This window comes from Amborella trichopoda, chromosome 12, assembly GCF_054954075.1.
Source record: "Amborella trichopoda isolate Santa Cruz 75 chromosome 12, AtrichopodaSantaCruz75HAP2 v2.0, whole genome shotgun sequence".
In the NCBI taxonomy this organism is placed as follows: domain Eukaryota; kingdom Viridiplantae; phylum Streptophyta; class Magnoliopsida; order Amborellales; family Amborellaceae; genus Amborella; species Amborella trichopoda.
In genome coordinates this window covers 18,903,549-18,925,978 of record NC_142347.1, presented here as the reverse complement: position 1 = coordinate 18,925,978, position 22,430 = coordinate 18,903,549, and the positions used below count along the sequence as shown (strand labels likewise).

Sequence of the window (22,430 nt, the reverse complement as noted above, 5' to 3'; positions counted from 1 at the left end):
TGAGTATATGAGCGGAGCGAGAGCGACTAGAGTGAACTTCAGGAATAGGGCTTCTTGATGTAGTTGCTTGTAGTTTTTCATTCTATCCATTTGAGATTGGGTTGGTGTTCAGTCTATCAAAAAATCCATATGTCCGTAATTGAACAAGGAAACAAGAGGAGTTGGGACTGATCGACGATCAATGGGAAGAGGGGAGTGGACAATCTATAAGAGAATGAACCAAAAAAAAGAAAGTCATTTAATTGAAAGGGTGCTAAAACTAATAAAGACTTTCTTTCATGAACATCCCAATCAATATAATAATCAGTGAAATGGAAATGTGGAGTATCCAAAAGGACTTTAGAAATGCTTCCTATCGCTTTTCCGACATGTTTCAGTTGTTTAACACACTAAAGAAACATGTTGGGATGTCATTGGATGTCCTAAGTTCAATACAACTCAGGCATATGCAGCTCCGACTTTGAGGAGACCAGTCATACTGAGTCCAACAACGTGCTACCAGTCATCTAGTTTGGGACTATACACATCTTCTACACCTAAAGATGAATTCTTAATCTTAAGCAGTGTTCTTTCACACATGATGAAGCCATCTACTTCTTCTAAGTCAAATCTCGCCCAATCAGGTATATCTGCATATACACACCATATTTCATGACTCCTCAAGCTCCTTAGATCATTGATTCAGGAGCCACTAAACGTATGAGTGGTACATCCAATCTCTTTTCTACTTTATGCTACTTGTTCCAATGAAGAATGAATCAAGATTGCCGACGGACTCCTTGTACCAATTAAAGGAAAAGGGACTGCTCCAGTAACTTCCTCTACAGATTGTTGTCCACTTTGCATGTTCCCAAGCTGCCTAATAATCTTCTGTCTATTAGTGCTCTTATCAAAACTTTTAATTGTTGTGTAACCTTTTTCTCGTCTAATTATGTCTTTTCAGGACTTGGTGATAGGGAGGTTTGTACCATCAAGAGGCAGCAAAACCAACTCCAATAGAAACTCAAACCACTGTGATGTCCTTCATTCCTAAGAAAGAACGAGAGTATTTGCGGTCGCCGCATCTTGATCATGCTCCTCTTCGATTATTGTGGAGAGAGAGAGAGAGAGAGAGAGAGAGAGAGAGAAAAGGACAGGCTACACCCATTCGCGTACCCTTGTTGTGGACCCAACAACATTGATAGTAGGTAGTAGAATGCATGGCCAGAATGCATTTTCCCAAACCCATTCCCCATTCAAAAGAGTGTTTTTTAAACCTATTCCCCAGAGACCGATACATTAAAGACTGACACCCACTCCATATAATTTTTGGGAAACGTTTATCCTCCTCTCAAGTTTATCTCGATGAAAATCTCACTCTGGTTTTTGGGGAAACGTTCCCCATTCAAAAAAGTGTTTTTTAAACCCATTCCCTTGACACCAATATATCAATGACTAACACTCACTCCATATGGTTTTTGGGGAAATGTTTATCCTTCTCTCTCTCCTCCCTGGTTCTCCCTCTCTCTCTCTCCCTTTCTCTCTCTCTCTCATTAATGACTGACACCCACTACATTAGCGACTCACTTTTTTGAATGGAGAACGTTTGGGTTTCGAAAAATACATACATATATATATATATGGAAAACACTTTCCCACACCTATAGGCGAAGTGAACAATGTTTTCGCCCGCGATGGACATAATAGGTCCGGTGCAATTTACTTTGAAAAATAGACCGCAATTGACCTTCTATGTCCATGGCGGTCGATTTTCCCTCGTCGTCCAAAAAAAATAGGATGGTGGTGAGTCTGCAGGTTAAAATACATATATAGCTATTGGTGTAGTACCAATAGGCAATAAGATGAGAAAGAGTAGACTTAGGTGGGCTGGCCATGTGTGGAGTCGACCCATTACAACACTTGTTAGGAGGTACGAGTTAGTTCAAGTAGAAGGATTGAAAAGAGCAAGGGGTATGCCCAAAAGGACGTCGTTGGAAGTAGTCCAATATGATATAGGGACTTGTGGCCTAATTGAGGATATGGCATTAAATAGAGCAGAATGACGAACCAAGATTCGTGTATCCTATCCCAATTAATTGGAAAAAGTCTATGATGATGATGATGATGAGTTTCATGCGGCAGGGGCCGCAATGTAGATGTGGCGAGGACCGCATTTCTACATTTGCAATCCCCGAGGTATAAAGCAACCATCTTAAAGAAGGATGCAAATAGGTGGTCCATCTAAATACAATTGAAACAAACGGTCCAAATGTTTTCTGAATAGAATTATATATATATCACACTATCTCATATCAAAACATTTAATCATTTGTTCTCATAAACAAATCCACAACTTACGACAAACAACATAATATATTTTGAGAGTGCATAACCATGCGCACAAACACATGCGTGAACTTTTCTAAAATGTTCCATTAGCAACATTTCAATATTATAACTCCCATGATCTCTCTATAGGTCACTAAGGATTAAAGCAAGGGAATTCATGATCTAAAGAAAATACTGAGTAATACGATGACCTTGTTTACTCTTGGTGCTTGATAGGTAAAAGCAGCAATTTCGGCATTGAAAATAGAGGTGTTAACTAGTGTTTCAAAACTTGTCGAGCCAACTAAGGACTCACTCAAGTCAGCTTGAGTCGAGAACCAAGCGATTCTCAAGGCAAGACCTCAAGACGCATCCAGGCCTCACCTTAACTTGGCCCGAATTCATTAAACTTCAATAGACTCGGCCGAGCCGAGCCAGCTGACCCTAGTGAGTCCTGACCTAAGTCCAAGAGCCAAGCCGAGTTTCGGCATGTGCAAGCTTGGCTTGCACAAGAAGAGGACTAGCTTGAGCTTGCTTCGAGCTTGAACCATCAGCTTGAGCTTGGATTGACTTGAGTTTCCTAGCCACAATGAGTTCAATATAATACAACCTATATTCAGTTTCTATTGGTTTCTTAATAAAAATGTACTTAAACCAGCTCAAGTTGAGCTGGTCTAAGCTTGAGCTTGTCTTTTTAAGCATGTAGGCTCGGCTGGGCTTGGTTTGTTAAGTCGAAAAAATTATTGTGCAAGCTCAGCTAATTTTATGAGCCAAGTCAAGCCGACTCATGAGATAGCTCAGCTAGTTGACAACCCTAATTGTGAACAGGCGCGAATGAAGCCAGCCATAGTCCTTCACAGAATCTAACTTTTGGCAAGATCCAATTTTTGTTGAGTGGGTGAATCCAATACGGGTCCCTAACAAAATCCTCGAGTCAAGATTAGATTAAAATAATAATACAAAAACCAAACACTGTGATCCAAGTACGGTAGTCATTCTTAGTCCTTACTGTCTGCTGGATTTAAAGTATTTCTTTTAAGCTTTCTCCTTTTTAATATTCGAAAAAATATTTCCAAGAATTTCTTTCAGAATTTTAGAGATAGAAACTAACATCCAATGCCTCTAAGGACAAATAAGCATCAAACAAAGCCACCACTGAGTTACATAGAAATCCCGCAACTACTAGCATCTAGGGAATTGGGATGTTGAAAATCAGCATGATATACAGCACAGGCTCTTTTTCGTCCTCGTAGTAACCATTGTCATTTTGTCAATGAAAAGCAAGAACCAAAATACATCATAGTTACTGATAAATGGAACATTATAATTAGCATTACCTGCTGTTGCTCTGTCAAAAGGAAGAGATCCTTGGCAATCAGCATTGTTGTCTGCAGAATGGCGATCCCATGTATCAATGAGCTGAAATCCGTGAACCATGATGGCCTACACAATCATTTTGAAAACAATAGTTCCGCTTTAGCATGAAAAATTGCCGAGTATGAGAAACTAAGCCCCTCAATGTGTCAAGTTGCGTGCACCTGCAATGTCTCAAATGCAATGCTAAGCGGTTCGAAAAGTAACAACAAATATGTGTTGGAAGCCGAAGCTTTATAAATCATCATACATAGCCTTATCCTGAAAATCATTCAAAAGAAAAGAAAAAAAGTTAGAAACTGAAAGGGGTCCCTTCATGATAGGCTTCAACTTCTGGATTTCAGGTTAACCTATTCTAAAGAAAATTCTGTAAAGTCTCTAGGGCATCCTACTGTATTTTATCTATTAATTGGCAAGCCAAAGAAATAAGAGAGAATTAATATATCACTTTGGAGATATTCTCAACCTTCAATTGTATTCTTTTCTTTTTTGAAGAAACATTCAGGAATAACCATGATTAATGTATAGGGAGAATCCAATAGATCTGATAAATTGAAATAACTGCCTGCTTTCTGTCATGCCGATTCTTTAAATATTGACCATTCCAGGCTACTAAAAAAAAAGGAAAAAGTGTCCATGTGACAATCTATTGCCTGGCATCCATAATACTCGGAACAAATTGATGCATGCAAACAAAATAAAGTAATTTGGAGAGTTACTTGTAACATCCAGAATCTTGTGGAAAAATTAGCCTATTCATCACTTTCCAACGCATAAATTCTTAACATAGCATTTTATGCTGTCTATGCATACCATGCATATGTGAAAAAGTTTGTAGGCTTGGGTCCTCAAGAAGGGAAAGCAAGAGAGAGAGAGAGATGGAGATAAAACATGTTGGGAGTGAGAGGAAGGGAAGAGAAAGAGAGCATGAAAGGAAAGCCAAAGGAGGCACATTGGAGGCCAAATGGTAGGCCTAGGGTTCGTCTCTTACATATTTATACACAATAACTAAGAAAAAACAAATTTATCAAACAAAAACTACAAAATAACCAATCAATCCTAAAACTGACAAATATGTACTCGAAAATTATAGAATCCTACATATGCCTTTATCACTACATATGCAAAGGAAAAATAAATACCCCCTACACTCCCCCCAAGTTAATCCATGAATGTCATGCATGTCTGACTTTCTTATAATGGTATGAGGCAGTCCTGACCCACTAGCTTAGTAAAAAATTCCTTAGTTGATTTTCAATCCTAGGATATGGAGTAGATATGATTTTAGCTACCACCTTTTTTTCCCATATTGAGATACATAGAAGGTAGTCCTGGTAAAGGACTCCTATCCAATGTTCAAAAAGGCAGAGACAGGAGCCCAAGCCTAGGCGCCCAGAAACACCTCCGTGTGCAGGGGGGGCCAAGCATCTATTATTACCTTAGCATAGTCTATTTGTTTCGGAATAGACAATTTTTGTTTTTCATTTTTTGCACTATAGTTCATTTATTTCAAACAACAATATCCCTATAACTTCAAATACATCCATGAAGGAAAATATACACGGTATTTATACTTTTTCACACAAATTCTTTGTTGCGTAATATGAAACCATATATTGCACTAATCTTCAAATTACTTATAATCATTTTTGGTTTAGCCAAATTTCTTAATTTTCTTCTAATTAATCTCCCATCCAATGAAAACATGTGACTAACCCTAATTTGTGAGGGTCCCTTGCACATTTAGTACCATCAAGATTGGTCCTTTTTATCATCAACGATCATTTTAAAATCACATTTAAAGAATAAAAGAAGCCATCTTTCTGAAATAATCAACAGAAATCACAACCCAATTCCTTAAATTAATTAATTTGCACCCACTTAACCATTAGTTTCCATAAGAGCAACCAAAATCAGTGATATAATCCCAAAACCCATCATCATCATCAAAGCCTTTTCCCAACTAATTGGGATCGCTGAAGAAATCACGAGCCGACATTCTGCTCTATCAAGGGCCATACCCTCAGTGAGGCCATAAGTCCCCATATCTTTTCTCACTACTTCCAACTGTCCTTTTGGGCCTACCCCTTGCGCAATGAGGGGAATGAGAGCAAACACCCTTATGCCCACTATGAATCACTACTATAAGGCAAGGCAGTAGCTAGCAATGACCAAGAAGAATTGTTTTAACCTACCCATCACAACCATATTCATTAGTCGATCACATCCTGAATCCAGCCAACCTGACTTCCTTCCCTCCTCCCTCTGATTGCTTTTTGGATTTAAGATTGGAAAGACCTAAAATGAGTTTTGATATTGTTTTGACACTAACCAAACTATGCCCTAGTTATTCTTAAGAAAGACAAACCCCGCCTTCTTAAGGTAAAACTAGGCACACTTGTGCGAGTTATAGACCAAGTGTTGAGCTCAATGCTAAGACATTCCTGTAGTCTAGGGTCCTCATATCCATGCCGGGGTGGCAACATCGGGTACAAAAAGGAAAGAGAGGGATGGGCTTTCTCTCGCTTTTGGCATAGAAGGCCTCCCCAATGGGGAGGCCTGGCCTGCACGACGGGCTATTAGCTCAATGATAATTGCATCATTGTGCCTGGGTTATGAGGGCTGCGTAGAATTTTCCCAATAGCCTTTATTGTTGGTAAAAAAATTTTATATATACTTATGGCACACTCTGGTGAGCCTCGCTTTACAACTCCACCCTAGTAAGCCCAGTGCATAAAGCATGTACTTTCACCAAATATTTTATGATACGCCTAATTCTAGCACTTTCTCATGGTACATCATGGGGACTAGAACTAATATTGCATGCTTCGGATGAATAAACATTACAAAGACACGAATCACCTGGCAAATGAAGCCAAAGTGACATGCCACTACGAAATGTGATTAACAGGAAGGGTAGAGTGAAAATATCCTCTACCCACCACTACGCCATCTTAACCAAAGGGATAAATATCATAAATATCCTTTTTCGTATCTTTACATGTAAGCATCGTCATTGGTGGCGAATGTAATTAAACAGGTATCTACAGGTACCTTGGGACTGATTTACCCAAAACTGAAAATAAAGCCCTGATCAAGATCATCCACTTGGCAAGGTGTTATTTGTGTCGTTCTTGAGTTGTTACTTGTATTCCCACAAATAACTCAAGAACCCCCCAAATATCTGCGATTCCACTGGGGATCAATCTGCCTCTTTTCTTTTCGGTTACCTCTCGATCAAATCGATGGCCAGTGGCCTCAACTCCACCTCTAAAGAAAGGGATCCCTGACGCTCCCATCTCCTCTTTCATGGTGGGAACCCTAGTGTTCCCGTCGGACTGGATAGTCAGCCATCCCCAGCATTAACGATATTGCAGCATGTTTCCATACCAACCCATCCCTTACCCCCTTGATGAGAAGCCTACTCAAGAGAAGAACGCACACATCCTGGTTGCCCCGATTGTGACATTGGTAGGGGCAACAAGACCACAACCCAACTACTCCTCAATGTCGTGGTCAGAGAAAGTGAGAAGATATAAAAGCTTTCATCCCTTTGTGGCAGGCAAGACAAGGCCCAAGACCAAAGCAGTTCGTTTCGTTGGGATATCGCCAAACATGTTTGTCGTCAATTCATGTTTGCCCACGAGCTTCCAAAAGTTGCCCAACATCAAAACCCCGAAAGAAGCATGCTTCCAATGATCTATTCTTGTTCATTGATGCCACAGATCTGAGTATTCAAACAGTTACAAAGCAAATATTGTGCGTTGTTCGACAACAAATTCCTCTGGAGCAAAGTTTACGAGTCCCGTCGTGGTCATCCCAACTACCCGCGTCATGCATGAAACTACCAGAGTGCAGGACGAATACAAGTTACAAGCTCTAAACAAGCATAAAGGGGGTATGATCCATAGTTCAATCCTTCAGCAAGCAAACAACTGAGCCAATAATTATATCTATTCTAAGAGGGCTGAGGCTAATGCAGGTCCTCCATTATATTTACCTTCAAAAACAACTTAGGGGAGGGACAAATACAAGTTCCAAGCTCTACGTAAACATAAAGGGGCTATGGACCATAGTTCAAGCGTTCAGCGAGAGACTAGCGGGGCTGATAATTATACTTATACTAAGCTGGGTCTAGCCAATGTAGGTCCCACTATATGAGACATATACGGTTGGAAGTCCTTCCAAAACCCACGCTTAACATAGGAAAGAATGGGGTAAGGGTCATCATATAGTTCCAATTCGTTTCAAGAATCAGAATCACGGAATCGGATGTGCCAGATGATTCCTAATCTCTGAATCGTCATCCGTACAATGAAAACCATCGAAGGCGTGATTCCCAATAATTGGAATCGTCATCCAATAGAATAGGAATTGTGATTCATATTTGTAGGAATCAGTATCCCATCAATGTTGGAATCGAGTCTCCTACCTTCAAAGAATCGCACATGACCCCACACAGTTCAATGACTTCTGAAATTGCGATCCGACGAAATAGGAATCATATTACTGGAATCATTATTCCCATCGGTTGGGGATAGAGATTCCCACAATTCAGGAATTGTGCACCCACCCCCTCCATTATAAGAGAGACCTATTTTGCAAAAAAGATTTGAAGTTTTACATAGACGATTGAGGATAGACATAGATGATACCATACCTTGACCCAAATTATCTATGTAAAACCAACCTGATACCACAGATGATACCATAGCTTGGTATTACTTTGAAAGACCAAGATGTTGCATTTTCCTCAAAATCCAAAGGCCGCAGGTGGCCATAAATTTCGATCACTGTTAACCCATTTCGTTTTCTTTTTCTTTTCTTGTTTCTCTTAGAGGCTTAAGTCCATACCCCACCAAATATACAATGAGACAACAAATGATAAGTATTGTACTTACATAGATGATCATTAATAAGTATTTTAATGATCACTCACCAAACATGCCTTATATACTCCTTTAATTGGTATAGTAATGATCAATGATAAACATTTGGTTATTGCAAGAATCTTATACAAACACCTTACCTTGAGGGTGGGACTGCGACCCAAACGTCTTACCTTGATGTGGGACTGCCACCCACTTCATGATTTATAGATTGATAAATATGTTGGATAACTTGGCAAACATTATTGTACATGGATTCATCTCGAAAGTTTATTAAGGATTTTTGGCTCTCACAATGTCAAGGTCGTGAAACCCAAATCATGGGTATCTAGCCTTGTACAAAATTGTAACATGATACGAAAGGGTTCCTCGAACTCCTCCAGTAAAATAGAATCAGTTCCTAGAGCTCCTCCCGCAACATACAGCTTGTGAACATATTTGATCCGTGTCATTACAACTTGATTCCATGTTGATCAAAACATTGTTCGATGCATCTAAGAACTACACCTTTTGATGATGTGGAACTCACTTCCAAACAACAGGGATTCGCGATTCCTAAAAAATTTGAATCAACATCTCGCACATGTTGCAACATATTGCTGTGCAACTATGAATTGCAGATTCTATGATATGGAATATAGATTCCAACCTTTCAAAAATCGAGATTCAGATAATAATCCAGAATGCATGCTACGAAACTGCAAAACGTGATACCTATCTTTCAGATTCGTGCTTCATCTTGGGAACCGTGGAATAGCGATTCCGATCAAAATCGCAACCTTGATAGGCAATTCGAGCAACTATAGGTCATCCCCAAAGCCCTAAGATAACGACTTGTTCGGCCTATAAGAATTGCTTACTTGAGAAATGAGAAGCCAGTAGGGGGCCACTAATGACCATTAGATCAGATAGGTTCATCGTTGGCCAGATTGAAGGCTTGGCACATTAAAGACGAACAGGGTCACAGGGCTGCAAGGAGATTGTAGTTCAAAAGTATTAGCACCTTCTTTCGCAAACTCAATGGCATTCCAGGACGCTAGACTTTTGCTATGGAATAATAGCTTCTATCCTCAAGAGGCTGAACACTCTAGATAAGTCATGACAGATATCGCTGCATGTAATATGCCTGTAGTAAAGCTCCTAAGAAAGGGGAAAGGAAACCTCGTGATCATGGACCAAGAGGTTGAGGCACCCTCATAATATGCGAGCCCTCTTCTCCCCTGATACTGCAAGAACAAGAGGGCAAGGAGACCAAGACACGTTCCCCTCGTAATGATGAGGAATCTGCAGTTGAATTGCCCTCTCCGGACACTAACAACCCATTATACAAGCTAGAAACGTGCCCACACTCCCTGGAGCACCCTTCATCTAGATCTCCTTGCCCCCCTACTTCAAATGGGAAGGACCTCATAGAGGGCCCGAGAGAGAGTTTGGTTTCATCTTTGTTTGGACATCGCTCGACCGATAGCACTTTAGTTGTTGTAGTAGGAGAATCAACCTCTCAAGACAAGCCAAAGACTTCCACAAGATTTTGGCTAAAAAGAAGGCCCAGACTCAAGCAATGCTTTCCAAACAAGAGGCTGAATAGCAGCCCTAATGGCTAAAGTTAACACTTTGGTCGCTCAGCCTTCAGTAGTGGGGTACCATTCAACACCCCAAGCCTTCCAACTACAGGAGTTTAGTCTGTATCTTCTTTGACAGCAGCAATACCACTCGCTAATCTAATTGCATGTTCCCAGACAAACATACCGTCCACGATATTGTACAAACATAAGAAGTAACAATTACCGGGCACTTGGTGGCAACAGGTCAGGTACAAGTCAAGTCCAGCTGGACCCATACTCGAAAAAAATTACAGAACCCGGACACAAGGTTATCGAACCCGGATCCAGACCAAATGGATTCGGACCCGGAAATAAAATATATATATTTAATATACTTTAATGTTATGCTAAACACATACATGTATTGTTTAAATATTAGGGAAAATTACTAAAACCCCCCTTGACTCAACTTACTATACATTCTCCCCCCAACCACTTTTTCTATCACAACTTTAATCCAAAACTAACTTTTATAACAAAAACCCGTCCCCAAGTTAAAAAGTCATCGTTATAAGGACGAAAATTCCCTTGTTCATACGCAAATGCATCACATTCCCGGATTGGGAAGTGCATCCCAAATACACACTGCCAGACTGCGTTGAGAAAGCGTCAGACTGCTTTGAAGACTTGCCAGACTGCATAGAAAAGTGTCGGACCATTGAGTGCATCCAGAAGACGGGCTTCTGCACCGCTAAGAACATGTGCTGGACAACAACGAAAATGTGTCGAACCGCTTGGAAAAAGTCTTGGACCGGTGAGTGCATCCAGAAGACGCATTGCCAAACTACAAAAAAAATGTGCAGGACCGCAAAGAAAATGTGCAGGACCGCAAAGAATATGTGTCGGACGGCATGGAAAAAGTGTCAATCCGTGAGTGAATCCAGAAGGCACAATGAGGGCCGTGGTAATTACTAAAGAGAGGGTATTTTGGTCTTTATTTGAGTTTACTTTTTGATTGGGGGGCTAAACGGTATAAAAAATAATGTTCGGGTTTATTGACAGATCTAAAAAGTAGTTGAGGGGAGGTTGTCTAGAAAGTACAATTTTGGGGGGTATCTGTAATTTTCCCTAAATATTATTACTAAAAAGTTATTTATTTAAACATTAATTAAATATTATTAAATTATTATATATTACAAATTATTTTTATAATAACACTATTCGGGTCGGGTCCGAGTCCGGATCCACATGGACCCGAACCCGGACCCCAATCCCAATAGTGTTCAAGTCCAACATTTGGACCTCAACCCGGCCAAGTTCAATTCTTAGACCCATACCCAAACCCATATCGGGTCCGAACGTTGGGTCTGGGTCCATTGCCACACCTACTTGACCTATCGAGACGTCCTAAAGGCCTTATCCAGCATACATCGATGAGGTCCATTTCCAATAGTGTACCAGCTTCCCACGTTCGAAAAATTTGATGGAACCAGCTCCCCACAAGAGCACATCACTCATTTTATTGCCGATTGTGCTAGTACAGCATCGGATGGCCGATTACCGCTCAGGCAATTTGTTTGGTCACTCACCGTTGCAACATTTTCTTAACATTCGAGGTTTACTCCCAACTTAGTTACTACTTGGGAGCAAATAGAGGAATGTTTTTACCAATGATTCTATAGCACCAGACCAATATGCAAGCTATAGTACTAAGAACCATTGAACGGAAGGGCGATAAACCCCCCACAATGCTCATTACCAATTGGAGGGATCTCTGCATTAGCATGAGGCCCACAGTATCAGAAGCCAATGCCGTCCAGACTTGCTTAAGCTGTATGAATGTCAAGACTGCGTTAAACTTGACAGCCAGAACCCATGAATTTCAAGGAGCTCCTGAAGCAATCGGTCATCATTGAAGGGCTGTTCAGCAAGAATAAGACCATGGACAGTCGTACTAGGTTCTGAGACAGAACTAACAAAAGAAAATTAAAGACTGATATGATGAAGAAAGGGTAGTATTAGAAAACAAAATGTTAAATAGGAAGAAAGACCTTTTAGTTTTTGTATAGCAACTAGAATATCTAAGTAAGATCGACAGGAGATACCCAATGAAAAAGGCTCGGACCCAACTGATGGTAACAAATCCTATGATGGTAAGTGTGGGTAAGTAGATGAAGTTTACCATCATAGGATTTGTTGCTCAGGAATCCATAAAACAATTGGAGGATGCAGCAAGAAGGGAGTGATGATAACTTGTCTCCTGAGACATAATTGCACTTGTAGAGAGTTTAATGGTTCCTTTCTCTCAAGGAGCGCAATGAGTTGACAGATCATTCCATCTAAGAAGTTGTCTGTGAAGTGTGTCACTTGGTGGGTTGTGACCTTGACTAAACTAGTAGGTGATGCTGCCAGTCTTTCGTGCAAAGCCCAGCGCATATCATTTGTCTGGCCGAATAGATTGCCACGTTCACATTTAGGTCTAGCAGCTGTACCACGATCACATTCACATCCTTTCTAGCTTGCTACTTGAAAATCAGCAACAAAGGCCAGATTAGGGACCTTTGAAACAACTTTCATTACTTCCCTACACTTTTCTTCTCTTTGAAGAAGAGCATAGACAACATTAACTGATGGTAATTTTTTCAGCAGATAATACATGAGTATGAACGATCTCATAATCATCATTAAGGCTAGCTACGCGATCAAAAATATACCTCTTCTCAAATTGCTTTTGCAATTTCAAAAGGCACTCAGAAAACTTTCATTGTGAGAGCACATAAAGTTTAAGTTCCTCCCACATGCAGTGCTCATAATAATCTAGCAGAGCTGCCCTCCTTAAGAATGTAAGGCTATGTCTCCATAAAACTGGTACACTTATTGTCTTTCTGAAAGAACTCCTATTTTGAGGCATCCTAGATTTCTTGGGCCGAATCAAGGAAAAGTAATCCATCTCTAATGGTTTCATCTATAGAACCAAGAATCCATGTCATAATAAGTGAATCTGATGCCATCGACTCTTCATAGTTAGGGATAGCAGGATGAGGGCAACTAGATTTTTAATCTGTGTTCAATCACGTATTTTCTGTTAAGTATCATTGGGGTCGACTTAACCCATGCAAAATAGCTGTTGTTATTTGCACTAGACTCTGGCAATTCGCATGACCATTGGACCCTCCGAGGATGAATTCCTTTGATCTACCGTAACAAGATCAGTTTCTACCAAAAATATGATAAAGAAAGCTTACCCAAAGATTATATCGCCAGCTTGTTTAATCTCCAAACACTTAAAACAGTCATAAATATCTTCAGTCAAAAGGGTTTACCAGTCCCCAGTCAAAAGGGTTTACCAGTCCCCAGTGGGGGCACCAGTCAAAAGGAGTGTGCAAATGGGTTTCTGACCAAGGTGCTAAATGTGTCTACAGTAAACAAGTAATAAAGGAAAATGAAGAAGTTTCAGCTAACACTGATGATAAGCATGAAAACGATCCATTTGATTTAGAAGCTCTATCAGTCCTATGGTTCACCAGTTCCATGCTGCATATTTTTCGATATTCACTCAATCGTTCGAAAGTCCCATTCATTCTTGAGTTGCGGCTGCTGAAGATAAGATGAATTACTCAGTAAGTCATACTGGCAAGCCAATATGTTCTTTAATTTAGTGAAGCCATATCTTCAAAATTTGCACAAAAATGCCTGGTACATATTAATTGAAACAGTTGGAGGTGACTTAATCATCATAACTTTTTGAAAGTGACAATCATCATGATCACCAATACTATACCTGAAAGCGATAACCGAATGTATGGAGGTAAACACTAGACACATGGACATTTCCATCCAAAATTAGTGCCAAGAAAAGTTGATAACTATGGCTATAGTAAAAAAGAACATCAAATATGAAAATATTAGGCTGGAAAGTCATACCAAAAAGAGTCGGTGACGAGAACCAAGAGCAGCACAGAAAACACTCGGAAATATGCTGAGGTAGTTGTTGAGGGAGAGGCATTCAATCGCTCAAGTCTGTCTCTAGCCAGTCCTTGAAACATCTAATTGATTGGGATAAAAGAATCAATCAGATACCCATGAGGAAACATCAATATTTTACACTGCCTGCACCGAAGGCACCAAAAGCATGTGCTATCTTTGTGCTAACTGTACTTACCTTCAAGGAACAAAGTACTGCAAACCAAGTTGACCATAAGGCTGCTTCAAAAATGTCTGGCTGCACTATCAAAGGAAGAAAAGTTGCCTGTTCACACAAGCTCAGTGAGATATGCATTCAAAACAACTAAAGAAAGCAATCACATAATCAAATATTGGATTAAACCTTAAAAAGAGTCTCAACCTAGAAGATACTCTCAATATTATGGAGGCACAGCAAGCATAGGATCAATATTTCCAGTTCACGTATTTGGATTAGTAGTACACAATATGTAGTAATAATATAATATCCAAAAACCATTGACATTTTGCAACTCCTATTTCTAATGAAAATAAGGCCAGCAAGTTTGGCAATACTGTGGTATTGGGGATACCCTGAAGTAAAATATTCATTGCTCCTGATAAAAAAAGATTAAAAGATCAAACTAGAAAGAAAAGAGCATGATTCAAAGAAAAAATCAGAAAGAAAAGAGAGCAAGTTAGTGATAGGAAAAATTAAGCCAGGGTTTTGATGAATTTTCTGTCAGGGCAATTGAATTTCATTAGCGTACAAAATACAATTTTTGCCAGAATTTTATTCTGTTATTTCCATCTTGTTGTAGGGTGACTGCTATTAGTGACAGGAACATTGTCGTCTCATACTTCACATAGCATCAAGGCATGGAACATGCTTAACCTTCATACGCCATACAATGCACAAGTATTGTTACATCGTCATATCAAGACTTCTTGATGACAACCACAAATTTGTTGAACATATCTTCAACTTGTGTGATGTCGTACAATGCCTTGATGTTCAAAGTTCAACATCAAACACTCATTTAAATATTCAAATCTGATTCAACTCATGTTCTTGTCTGGAAACTTCAAGGATGAAGGCACACCTTTCAATACATTCTCATTGTTAATATAAAAACTCATCGCAAAGAATTGCAACACAAATGTAACGGTTTAAACTGGCCAAATTGTTACAATGAATTATGAACGTCTGTAACCGCCATAATTAAAAATCAAAAGTTTATACAAAATTGCTTCATCACACTTACACAAGTTATTTTACTATAGAAAACTGCAATACACTGCATATCAGAAGTTTCATTATAATTAATTATCATTTTATGCAGCACATACAATCCCGTCATTTCCAATAATGTTGTGCCTACTCAAGGTAGATCTGTTCCTTTTTGTGTGAGTAAAGAACAACCTGTTTCCCATAACAATTTCAAGAGGATGGAGAGATCCTCAGTGAATACTACCGGACTCGACTTTACTACATTTGATAGATCTTGCAAGAAGTGAGATACAAATAGCAAGGAGTGTGCAGAACACCAGTCAAATTTTAGAGTTCCATTGGTATATTTGGCCTCACAGCCAAAACATCTATGTTAGGGAGATTAGTTTGACCCCGTAGTTCTCTCTCTCTCTCTCTCTCTCTCTCTCTCTCTCTCTCTTTCTCTCTCTCGCTCTCGCTCTCGCTCTCTGCGTGTGTGTGTATTATGTACATAGGGTATTGTTTATCCAAGCCGTCAACCTTAGAAAATCAAAGTAAGGCACCTCCAAACCCCACATGAAGATGCAATTCGCATGCCAGAAACCCCTATAATGACCTGAAAATACATTTCTACCTTAGATTATGTAATTTAAAAGCTCTAAAAGTGGTGCAGATCTATACCCACTTGAAAATCTTGAAAATGGACAGCCACATAGTGCGTTATAACATGCAATATTTTAGGACTTCAAATCCTTTTTTTTCATAAGCACACATCTCGAGGTCAAGATTATCAATTAAGAGGACTTTATAGTGCCGGAACAACATTTTCTTATGGGTTTTTGAGGCATCCCTTAGTTGTATAGTATAACGTTGGCACCTTATTTAAACTTTTCTCATATGCGCGTGTGTGTATGTGTATGGAAGAAGATATCATAAGCCCAAGAACTTCTGCTATAGCATAAGCCTGTTGGCCATAGCACATAGGTAGAGCGATATCCTTTTAGCTGAAACTTAACATCTTTGTGAGAACAAATATCTTCTTCATTTTCCAACTGTATTCATTTTGAATGCTAGGATAAGTTGAGGATGTGTGTAAAACGTGGGGTCCAACAAACACCACTAACTTAAAGTGGCAGATGCTCCAGCGCAAGCCTCCCTAAGCATGCACGCATAGACACGAGATCAAGCGAGAGAGGAAAGAGATTTAGTCAATCCCAAGGGGACTACCAACACACACACACACACACACACAACAAAAACACACACACGGACACGGACACATCAAGAGAGAGAAAGAGAGAGTGGAAAGAGATTTAGTCAGTCCCAAGGGAACTACTAACAGTATTCACCTTCGCCATTTTGGAGGGGTCTTAGGAGCATTTATTTGGCCCCAAATATTGCACAGAGTCTACTGGACACAGCAAGGAAGACAATGACAAAAATTTTGAAAAAGGCCCTTAGAAAATGGTTCTTCTGAATTCAATGAACACAAGTTGTCCATTTGTCTTTTCAAAACAACCATTTTCTATGGTTTTTCCGAACTTAATTTGCATGATCTTGTTCATCGGGTACAAGAGAGTGCCTGGAAAATAGCGGCCCAAACAAATCCCCCTAAGACCAAAGGGGTAAGGCAAACACTATAGCAGCCCACCCACTTTGGGTAGAACCTAGTGGCTAAACCCTAGAGAAGAGAGCTTCCCTCTCCCTTTTATACACCCTTTCCTCTATCTTTACGACCTCTCTGTCTCACAACGCTTACTCTATCTCAGCAAGAGTCTATCCCCTCTCTATCTTCCCTAGACCACCCCCTTCTCTCTCTCTCTCTCTCTCTCTCTCTCTCTCTCTCGCAAGCCTGCTTCTCTCTCTCCCTCTAAGAGCTTATCTCTAGAGCCAGTGTTTCAAAAAGCGCTAGGCAGCACCTAGGCAGTCGGGAGGGTCCAGGCCGCCCAGTGCCTAGGCGAGCGCCCAAGTGGGCACCTAAAACCTGGGCGGCCCAGTTAAAAAAATAAAAAAAATTTGAGGTTTTTATCTCTCTAAAATAGCCTCTAATGGGTTTTAGGTTAATTTGAAACCTAAAACCCACAATTTTGCACATTTAGTATTAAAAAAAATGACCCAAAAATGGCCTCAACGAGCGGCATTTCGGCCCCTGGGCACGGCGCAGGCACCTAAGAGGGCCCGAGGATACCCGCCTAATTTGGCCATCTAGGCCTGGGCGATGCTCCCAGGCCTTCTGGACCGCCCAGGCAACCGCCCAAGCGCTGGGCGGTCTGCTTTTTGAAACACTGCCTAGAGCTTATTTTCTCTCTCTTCTTGAGCTTTCTCTCTCTATATTTCTCTATCTCCCAGAGCCTATCTCTTTCTAAAATGGAAAACTTCGAACTCTTGTCAATGAACTACATGAAAACCAGTTAAAACATGCAGTTTCTAGCTCTCCTAACCACCAAATGAGGAAAACTGTCAGCAATAAGGAATCCAGACAGTTTACCAAACAAGGGCTCCCAACTTCAAAGCTACTACTCCCAGTTTACAGGAAACCCAACACCTTGAATTTTCCTGGAGAAACTACAACTCATCAAATGCCCGCCCCCAATTTGCATAAATATACTTTTTTAAGCCTAAAGCAAGAACCCTAAGACCCACAATCCTGGTAGATAATGTGGAATTTTGAATCCAAATAAAAGATATTCGCTCATTCTAATCAGATAAGAGATGTTTTGAGCATTGAACATTTTGAGGAATAATTTATAAAACACATTTAAAGGAAAGAACAATATTATTTTCAGGATTTAGAAGAATCTTAACCACAAACAAGCATCTCATATCCAAAGACATGAGAAGCGGCAGATGATCTGAAAATGCAGCTTAGAATGAGTAAGAGGTGAAGAAAAATGGCTAAGCATTGCACACATTAGCACTAGCCAAATTCAACTCAGGTACAGCTATCAATAATATCCAATTTCTTACTCATGATTCCACAAAATTATAACAGATACTGAAGTATACTTCAACAATTTACAATTTTGCTATAAATGAAAACCATTTTCGACTCATATTATTTCAAATGCATATCCGTGTTCGCAAAATCGAACTGGAACGGTTAACCGGACATGGGCATGGGAAGCGGTTTAACCGGCCTAACTAGGGTAAACCGGCCGATTCAACTGCTCTAACTGGGCAAGTCCTAGGTGGTCAAAAAAATGTTAAAAAAAATAAAAAAATACAAAAAAAAATCTACTAAAATATGAAAAGCATATGAAGAATGATTAAAACAAAACACAATTCAAATGAAATTGAAAATTAAGGAAAAAAATAGATTTTAACCCATTTTATATTTTCCAAGGGCTATTTTTAAAATTTTCTAAAAAAGATGGAAAAATATGAAAGCAAGTATTAAAGACCAAAACAATTTTTAATATTTACCATAATGAAAAGAATATTTAAAAATGCATTACAAATCGAATTCCTTTTTTTGAGAACTTATAAACATTTTTTTGAATTTTTTTTTTAAAATACTGGTTGATCACCCTAATCGCTCAAAACCGGAACCGGCTAGTGGCCGGTTCCAATCTAACCGGGCGGTTAGCGGCTAGATCAGGCGATTTTGCAAACAATGATGCATAGAAGCCTCATTTATGAAATGCACCAACATAGCAGTTTTCAGAAACCTGGTTTTTTTCTCCTTGATCAGTCAATTCTAGACACAAGCTAAAAACAAAACATAAAAGGAAGAAAATGATAATGGTTCTGCAAGTCATAGTTGGAATTTGTTTTTTATTTCATCAATGGCACAACATTTCAGGGAAATGGATGATAATTCTATTCAATTTACAAATTTAAAAATACTTCTCACTTAACAAGTAAAATTAATATCAGCAAGTTCAAAATGTCAACCCTGCCCATGATGCAAGGTTCCTATTCCCCACAAATAAATTATTCTCAACAAATAAAAATAGCATTGACTCTTTTGACAAGATGAATTTGCAAGCAGACCCCATGATTCAATGTAGTGATTAAACTTATGATTATATAAAAGTCAAATGAAAAATGATTCTGCCAAAACAAGTCCAGACAAGTAACCTTGTAAACAATATAGTTGATCAGGCGCTCCACTAGCTTTCGAGTCTCAAGAGAAGATAATCGTCCAAAAAAGAGAGTCTGCCAACAAGAAAATAACATTAAAATCACAAGACTAACAAGTACAGGTAAGCAAAATAATCTTAATAATTCAGAGCTATCCAGATAAACATGATATGGAAACTTTCCAATTTCTATGGTATTTCTTATATATGGAGCAGAAAGGAATCATAGAAATTTTCTATCAGTTGAGTGATTTTCACTTATTATAGTTGTCGAGAAGCCATGCATAGGTTGAAGAAGAGCAAAATTATAAGTTGAATCTTAATCATCTTATAAACAGATTAGTTAGCTCATTCAAGTCAAAGTCATCCCATTTTCTGGAGATCAAATCTAGTTGCAGTGACCTCATACAGGGATAGCAATCCAAACACCTAAATCATGCTCTCTTGTCATATCTGGACTCTTTAAGAGTCTTCCAATTGAAAAATATAAAAATAGATAAATAAAAAAGTAAACCTCAAAAGTCCAAAACATATTCTAGGTGCTTACGGTAGAGTTTCTCCTCAGGCATTTTTCTCAATGCCACCCAGATAGACCAGTTCAGACTCCAAAGAAATCCATTCATTTGTTATTTTACTTATTTGAATTAATCTAACCATACCCTCTATATTTGTGTCTGGGGAAAAAGTTGTTAATACTTCAATAAGAAAACCCACACCTCACTGCATCAATAGAACTAGACATTTCTGAATTGTAGTAACTCACATGTGATTAAATTCACCTTCCTATTGGCAAGCCCATAACCCAATCATATCAGCATCAATAGCAAGTATAAGTGGTGCACCAATAAAAAGGCCATGATAAATTTCATTTTCCATGAGTATATGAGACCATCCTCGTGGAGACCAATTGCGGCCCATCAATTCTTCACATTACATCATGGAGCGCAATCTTATGTACTTTAACTTTTCAACTTCAGCGTAATGAAAGCAATGCAGGAGAGGTCGCAAGGAAGTTGTACCATTATTTTGGCCAGCCATTCCGGTTCTATGCTAAACGACTACAGCTGCATAGGGATACTCTTATACATAGGGGTGTATTCCACAAGTAAGACAACAAAAAGCAAAACATATATTTAAAACAAACCATTCTCGCCTGCAGTGAAAATCAATATTTAACACTAAATTCATCAAAAAATAGCATGTTGGGGCAACTAGAAATCAGATGAAAAACTTTGCTCAGATTCTGGACAGATTTGGAGAGGTTTCACTGTCTTCATCTTTGGGGCTGCCCACTTTAGTGAAACCCTCATAGAAGGTTCATGTTTTTTATACAAAAATAATTAACAAAATAGAACATCCATGAAATTCTTCAACAAAATTAAGGCATACATGAAAGCAACATACCTTTATACAAAGAGTAATGAGAACAAATATGTTGAGAGCAAGATTGACCAGTAGTACCATTGTGATGCATGAATCCAACAGTAGCTCTAGTATACGAGCACCTTGAATGGATTGAACCCCTTCATCTGTAATTGAGCCATCCAGCATGACCTTATCTAAGGCCAAATTCACCCTCCAAGATAGCCCAATAAGGCTTATCGCCGTGTAGGCAGCAGCAAGGGCAAAATAATTTCTGCCCATATCCATGAAATGCAAATTTCACGAACAATTCTCAAGGCAATGTGCATATACACACATGTCCTTTTGATCTGTAAATAATTAGCATGACCAGGGAATTCCTTCCATCCAAATGTGGCATTGTATTCATTTAGACAAGTTGGGTATCCTATGAGACTACAGAAAGGAAAGCCGCATATTGCAGGTTTTCATTTGTGCCTCGCAATCCAGAAGCTCAAACAGCCCTCATGAAAACAAGGAACAATTGTCACACAAACCCATTCTTGATTAGCATAACCTGAAAACAGAAACATGACAAACTAGTTGCCCACTTTATGAATGTTGAATACAAAGATCAGCAATGCTTGCAGGCTATGATCCAATTAACTTCTTCTTACATCACAACAAGCAGGATAGGGAGACAACTGTAATCAATCATAACTATAGATCAAAACCATAATGTAGAAAAAACAAGTGAAAGATATTAGTTTGTCGAAACCAGCTCAAAAAATACAAAAAAACAAAATCGTTCATCAATCATCGTTGGCTATCTCAGCTTATCCAATACCGATCTCAACTTATCCAATACCGAAACATAATCATTATGTAACTCCTTTTACATGACAGTTTTGGTTAAAATATGCCAGACTTAAAAAGAAAGCAAAAAGGTTCTAAAACAGCAAAGGAAACACCAAACCCCCCCAATATCATCAAAAACCATCACAAGTAACAGATTTACACGACAAACTATGAGCTTTAATGGAGTTGAGGAGAAACCTAACGAGTATTATAGGGGAAAATTTCTCGATTGAGGGAATCAATTCTAAAGAAACATTGTAACGCAGGCATTTTTCATTTTTGTGCGAATTATATCAGGAGAAGCCTCAAACAGGCTTCCCTGAATGGGAGTTCAGAGAAAAAGAAGGGGGTATGGCATGCCACTGGTCAAAGCACATTAACTCCTCAGAAAAATCATGATAATTCAGCATCATCATTGATATATCACAATATTCAGGGGAAAATCTGGAGAAATTTTCCTGAAAAGAAAGCTTATGAGATCCAGTGGAAAAGGAAACATCTTCCACTTACCCGAGAATATCAGAGGAGACGGAATAATCACCTGTACACAAATGAGGGTTTAAAGCTAAGGGCAAGATAGAAACATGACCGCGGTTTAGCCCAACGTCTCAAGTTCCATTCCGGTGCAACCTTCAGAGAGAATGACGGGGCCGACTGTGATAATCGGCCAGGGTGGCCCGGCCTTAAAAACTAGGCTTAGGCTATACAATATAGTATGAGAGCTGGGCTAGCTCTATAGCTAGGCAACTATGGCCCAAGGGTAGGGCCTAAGAGGGCTTCGGTCATGGCCAGCCAAGTTCATTTCGCCCCAGCCTTCTTTTCATTTATTTTTTCTTTTATTTGTTATACTTTTAATTAAGCACGGCAAGGCCTTGATGGGGCC

General features: G+C 39.2%; 1 protein-coding gene across 16 annotated transcripts in view; it reads right to left on the bottom strand.

The window, feature by feature from the left end:
* The window catches only part of LOC18436990 (E3 ubiquitin protein ligase RIN2), a 55,067-nt gene extending 32,841 nt beyond the window's left edge, over positions 1–22,226 (bottom strand). For 4 of the 16 annotated variants that reach the window (XM_006847211.4, XM_011626130.3, XM_011626131.3 and 1 more), the window contains exons 1-7: positions 22,058–22,226; positions 20,753–21,266; positions 19,347–19,424; positions 14,277–14,363; positions 14,039–14,160; positions 3,846–3,942; positions 3,645–3,750 (exon numbers count right to left, since the gene is read on the bottom strand). In XM_006847211.4, coding sequence (XP_006847274.2) covers positions 3,645–3,750; positions 3,846–3,942; positions 14,039–14,160; positions 14,277–14,363; positions 19,347–19,424; positions 20,753–20,998 — 736 coding nt within the window. In that variant the 5' untranslated portion in view covers positions 20,999–21,266; positions 22,058–22,226. Of the gene's footprint in view, positions 1–3,644; positions 3,751–3,845; positions 3,943–14,038; positions 14,161–14,276; positions 14,364–19,346; positions 19,425–20,111; positions 21,267–21,745 lie in introns of those variants that run through there. The other 12 variants (XM_011626132.3, XM_088853277.1, XM_011626129.3 and 9 more) reach the window with 6 other exon arrangements.
* Positions 22,227–22,430: the final 204 nt, after the last annotated feature.